Raw genomic sequence first — 6000 nt, 5'->3', positions numbered from 1 at the left:
CGTGAGCGTAGACCTTACAGTTAAACCACGTTAAATCCTGTGTTATTCTTCTTCTCTTTTCTATACTTTATAATTGTATAATTTGTGTGTGTATCTTAGATTTATGTACTTATTATAACAATAAATTTTGAGATTTTAATAAATTTATTTTATATTTTTTAATGGGGCTTACTATGCCACCTTGATATTTAAAAATATTAAATACATGCTACACCAATATTTACAAACAACAAATTAACGCGGTTACATACTTTATTCTTATGATGTTAATGAAGCTAAAATTTTTATCCTTAATTACAAAAAAATGAACTATAGGCCTTGGAAAAAAAAAAGACATCCTAATGGAAACAATAGAGTTAATGTAAGTGGTGACTCGGTTACAGAAAATTTATTCAATTCGGGTTAGGTAATTTGAGTGGTTTTAAGGATTAAATGGGGCAAAATAGTGTTTTTTTTTTTTAAATTAAAAAAACAAAAAATAAATTTAAATTGTGAAATTATTAGATTAATTAGAATTTTGGCGATCCAACCATTAGACGTCCAGCCAATTTTATCCATTGCACTCGCCGTCACTTGTGAGATCACTGCGACGAGACGAATGAAAATGTAAGTACGTTGCTTTGTGGGTCCCTGCACCCCTGCACTTGAAAGTCTTTGCACTCCAAGTCGTTCACTGGTTTAATTCTTTTTCTTTGGCTTCTCTTTCCAATCCTCCTCTATCCACTGAAAAAGGAAACTTGAAATTCCCCAGCAGAAGCAAATTAAAGTCGAGATTGATGGATGAGATCAGAAATTGTTCCACTTTATTACTAATCATATTTATTGCCGGTGTCTCTGCCTCCAACGGCGTCTTCAGCGTCAAGTACAGATATGCAGGCCGTGAGCGCTCTCTTAGTGACCTAAAGGCTCATGACGATCGCCGTCAGCTCCGTATTCTTGCCGGCGTCGATCTTCCTCTCGGCGGCAGCGGTCGTCCTGATGGTGTCGGGTATGCCTGTCTTCTTAATTTCGATTGTTTCTATTGTTATTTTACTTGTATTCAGTTTGATTGTGGTTTCTGCTGAACTTCTCTTCTGTACTCTAGATTGAAATTGAATTCCATAATTTCTGTTATCTTCTTGTTTCTTTACATGCTAGTTTGTTGTTTACGATAACGTAATTGTATCTCCTTCATTTGGTTGTGTCTAATCTTCTAAGTTCCCACCCCCTCCCCCCCTAAACTGATTCTAAGCAGGGAATTTCTAATTCTTTTGAGTGATCACTTCGTTTACAACTAGAATGCACTCTGCTTCAATACAGCTGTTTTAATCGTGTGTTTGATTTGCGTGGATAATTATGACGTTTTGTAGGCTTTATTATGCTAAGATTGGAATTGGAACGCCTTCAAAGGACTACTATGTTCAGGTGGATACTGGAAGTGACATTATGTGGGTCAATTGCATTCAATGTAGGGAATGCCCCAGAACAAGCTCTCTTGGTGTAGGCCTCTACTTTATTTTTGTTTTTGCCTGTTTCTTGTTTTTTTTGTTTAGAGTGGATATGCATTTAGACTGCAAGTTTATTTATTTATACATTTTCACAATGAAATAACCTTTCTTAATTATTTTCTTTTTCTTTTTATAATGTAAATGTTTTCGTTCTAGCAGATGGATCTTACACTATATAATATTCAGGACTCGGTCACGGGGAAGTTGGTTCCTTGTGATCAGGAGTTTTGCTATGAGGTAAATGGAGGTCCACTATCTGGTTGTACAGCAAATATGTCTTGTCCTTATCTTGAGATATATGGAGATGGGAGCTCTACTGCAGGTTATTTTGTGAAGGACATCGTGCAATATGATAGAGTATCGGGTGATCTTAAAACTACATCAGCAAATGGAAGTGTTATATTTGGGTGAGTTTGTTATGTTTCATAAAGTTATGTGCCTCATTTAATTTCAGTCTTGTAAGATAAAAGCACCATTAAGTGCTCAATTTTTGTTATGGGTTAGATTTCATATTAATTTTTAGGTGTAAATGTATCCTTAATCCAAAGTTCTTGCAGTGATTTTTGGCGGTGTTATGGTTTATTTTGATATTGTGAAACTACTTTCTATGTAGAAAAATCCTGCTGGGGACTTATCTAGAGTTTTAGCATGTGGTTTGTCATTTGATGCAGACAAGTAACTCAAGAAAATTCATATTCTTAAAAACTCAAGAAACTTAAAAGTTGTGGTCTAAATGCCACATAGACTTATTTGGCATATCACTAATGATGACAAGCATAACTGTGAACTCAATGAGGTCTTGTTAGTCTTATTTTTTATATTCTTTAAGCAGGAAATTGCAGAGTTTTATCTTTTCAGAAACCAGGGGAAATTTTGTAATTTAACTTGTGCTTGAAATGCTGTCTGCATCTACTTACTAGTTTTTATAATTATTTTGAAATCTTAGATTGGGTACTTATCAGTTTAGGAGAGCATTAATACTTTGAGTCCAGATGCTAAGAATGTTAAGATTAATTTTGACGATCCGATGTCTTTAAGGTTTAGGATTTATTTTGAGTCCATAAATATCTATGTTTGTAGTGCTTATTATTTAATTTTCAATTAATAAAAATTTACTGCAATTGTTGTTCTTGATTTTGTACTGAAATTCAATTATAGGTGTGATGCCTAAGGAAATTTAGGTTTGACGTCCAAATTTTTTACTTTTATTGTTCATAGGCACTTTTCACATTCATAGTGCCCGATATTAAAATTTTACCACATTAAATTTTCATTAGAGGTTTAAGATCCTTGAGGTTCATTGTATGATCTTCATCAACAATAATGACAAACGCTAAAGTAAATTCAAGTTTTGATAGAGCACAATTTCAACCGCAAGTTATGGTGAGTGGTATCTGAACAAAACTATATTTTCGTATTTTTAAAGTTACGGGTACAACAAGAATTTATACACCAAGAAGACCTAACTAAACAAGAAAAAATATAACTAATCAGGGATTACAATAAATTAGGAACAAAATCAAGGATTATAGAGCTGGTTGATTATACAGCTAAATAGCTAATGGATTCCTAAGTCAACTCTTCCTCAGATAAGGAATAAAAATAAATAGGAAAGATTTTAGAGATTCTAACAATCCCCTTCAAGCTGATGACTAAATATCTTCCATTCCCAGCTTGCTTGTAAGTTCATGGAATCTAGCTGCAGGTAATCCTTTAGTCAAAATGTCAGCTAGTGACAATTTGATGGAATATAAGGAGTGTTAAACCACTATCCAACTTCTCCTTTATGAAATGTCGATCTATCTACACATGTTTGGTTCTATTATGTTGAACTGGATTATGGGCAATATTTACGGCTGATTTGTTATAGCAGTACAAATTCATAGCTCCTCTTTTAATTTTAAGATCATCAAGAATTATCTTCAACCATAAAAGTTGACATACTCCTTGGGCCATAGCTCGAAACTCAGCTTCAGCGCTAGAACTTGCAACTACATTTTGTTTCTTGCTTTTCCATGTCACCAAATTTCCCTTAAGAAGGTGCAATAGCCAGATGTTGATCTTCTATTAATTTGAGACCCTGCATATTTAGCATCTATGTAGGCATCAAGACTCAAATTATTTCCCTTTTTGAACAAAATTCCCTTTCAGGGTGTTGCTTTGGGGTACTTGAGAATTCTATTGACTGCTTGCAAGTGTTCCTCTTTTGTATCATGCATGAACTGACTTACCACACCTATAGAATATGCAATTTCTGGCCTTGTGTTAGAAAGATGAGTCTTCCAACAAGTCTTTGGTATCTTCCTTTATCTACTGCATCACCTCTTCCATTTCTTCCTATCTTGTGATTTGGATCAATAGGAGTATTTGATGCCTTGCTTCCAAGATTCCCAATTTCTTTGAGTAGATCAAGCACATATTTCCTCTTGAGAAATGAAAATGCCCTTCTTTGAGTATGCCACTTCTATACCGAAGAAATGCTTGAGCTCTCCAAGATCTTTTATTTCAAAATCTTGGCTAAATGTTTCCTGAGAGACTCCTTTTCAGCTTCATCATTCCCCATTATAATTGTATCATCTACATAGACTAAAAGGGCAGTGAGGTCACCTCAAATTGAGTGTTTGATAAACAATGTAAGGTCCCCTTGACTTTGTCTATAACCCATTTTCAACATAGCCTTTGTAAATCTCCCAAACCAGGCTCTAGGTGATAATTTTCAAACCATATAGGGCCTTTTTCAAATGACATACCTGATTTGTTCCAAAACTACAATCAAATCCTGGTGGAGGCTCCATAAAGACTTCCCCTTGTAGATCTCCATATAAAAAGGCATTTTTGACTTTGAATTGCTGTAAACACCAACCAAATATAGCAGTAAGAGAGAATAAAATTCAACAGTATTCATTTTTGCTACAGGTGCAAAGGTTTCTTGATAATCTGCCCTATAGGTTTGAGTGTAAACCTTTGCAACTAGTCTAGCTTTATTCCGTTCAAGAGACTTATCAGCCTTATATTTCAATTTATGCACCCATTTACACCCTATTGGTTGTTTCCCTTTAGGTAGAGTAATAATCTCCCAAGTCTTATTTTTATCTAGTGCATTCATCTTCTCTTTCATGGCTTGTACCCAATTCTGATTTTCTAATGCTTCTTGCACTGTTTTGGGAATGGCAATTGAATCTATACTGGCCAAAAAACTTTTATGTTGAGGAGGCAATTTATGGAAAGAAAAAAGTGTGAGATGGGATATTGAGTACAAGATCGAGTTCCTTTTCTCAAAGCAATAGGCAAGTCTAAATCTGAAAGTGTAGGATCAGGCTCTACAGTAGAGGTTGAAGGAGAAATGTCATTACCTGGATATGAATTCAGCTTAGATGCATGAATTTGTGTCAATTGTGGATTGGACTTTTGCCTTCTTGAATATTTTAGTAGTTCTACAGGTAGTTCGAGCTTGATTGCAACCGGTTTTGGGTTGATGCCTTGTTGTTTCTTCAGCTTGGGTTGATGGTTCTTCAACTTGGGTTGATTGTTCCTATAGAGGTATTAAAGGGGGTGTATCCCATTCCGAACCTGAGTTAGATATTTCTCCATTAAGGGAGGAATGAGATGATTTAAAGGATTCATGTTCCTGTAGAAGGAAGATAATATTTATACCCCTTTTTTTGTGTTGGATTAGCCTATAAACATACATTTCACAGATCTAGGATCAAGTTTACCTCTATTTTGTGAATGAATGTGGACAAATGAAACACAACCAAACACTTTAAGTGGTAGTGTTTGAATAATGAAAATCTGGATAGGACTCGGATAAAAGCTGAAGTGGACTTTTATTAGGACTTGAGAAGGCAGGCGGTTGATTAGATAGGCTGCTGTTAGGACAGCTTCTCCCCAGAAACATTTTGGAGCATTGGACTGAGACAAGAGAGCTCTAGTGACTTAAGCAAGTGTCTATTTCTCTGTTCAGCAACCCCATTTTGTTGGGGTGTTTCAACACAAGAACATTCATGGATAATGCGTGCTTTTTGTAAGAAAGTGGAAAGTGTATTATTAAAAAAATCACTGGCATTATCTGACTGAATCCTTTTAATTTGAACTCCAAACTGTGTTTTGATCGTTTTATGGAAAGAAGGAAAAATATTACCTACTTCAGATTTTGTTTTCATGAGGAATAGCCATGTGGTCTTAGTATAGTCATCAATGAATGAAACGAACCATCAGGCACCAGTGATATTAGGAATTTTAGATGGTCCCCAAACATCAGTATGAATCAAAGAAAAAGGATGAAAAGACTTTGTATTACTCAAAGGAAAAGGAACGCGATTATGTTTTTCCACTGAGCAAATATCACAATGAAGACTATCAATAGAAATTTTATTAAAATGTGAAGGAAAGCATTATTTTGAGAACTTGAAATGATGGATGTCCTAAATGAAAATGATGCAGCCGAATCTAAGTTTTTTTGGGTAAGATGGAATGAGAAGACACGTTATTGGAATCACATGGGAGAACTAGC

The 6000-nt window shown here is 35.0% G+C and overlaps 1 protein-coding gene across 5 annotated transcripts in view; it reads left to right on the top strand.

The window, feature by feature from the left end:
- Positions 1-457: 457 nt before the first annotated feature.
- The window catches only part of LOC110667111 (aspartic proteinase 36), a 51953-nt gene continuing 46410 nt past the window's right edge, over positions 458-6000 (top strand). For 2 of the 5 annotated variants that reach the window (XR_009143383.1, XR_009143382.1), the window contains exons 1-3: positions 629-988; positions 1350-1479; positions 1647-1894. Coding sequence is in view for 3 of the 5 variants with exons in the window: in XM_021827839.2 (XP_021683531.1) it covers positions 777-988; positions 1350-1479; positions 1647-1894 (590 nt within the window). In the remaining 2 variants the exon portion in view is untranslated. Of the gene's footprint in view, positions 989-1349; positions 1480-1646; positions 1895-6000 lie in introns of all 5 variants that reach the window. The other 3 variants (XM_021827839.2, XM_021827840.2, XM_021827841.2) reach the window with 3 other exon arrangements.

This window comes from Hevea brasiliensis, chromosome 2 (genome assembly GCF_030052815.1).
Source record: "Hevea brasiliensis isolate MT/VB/25A 57/8 chromosome 2, ASM3005281v1, whole genome shotgun sequence".
Classification (NCBI taxonomy): Eukaryota; Viridiplantae; Streptophyta; class Magnoliopsida; order Malpighiales; family Euphorbiaceae; genus Hevea; species Hevea brasiliensis.
Note: the sequence above shows the minus strand (reverse complement) of the source record. Positions and strands in the feature narration are given on the sequence as shown.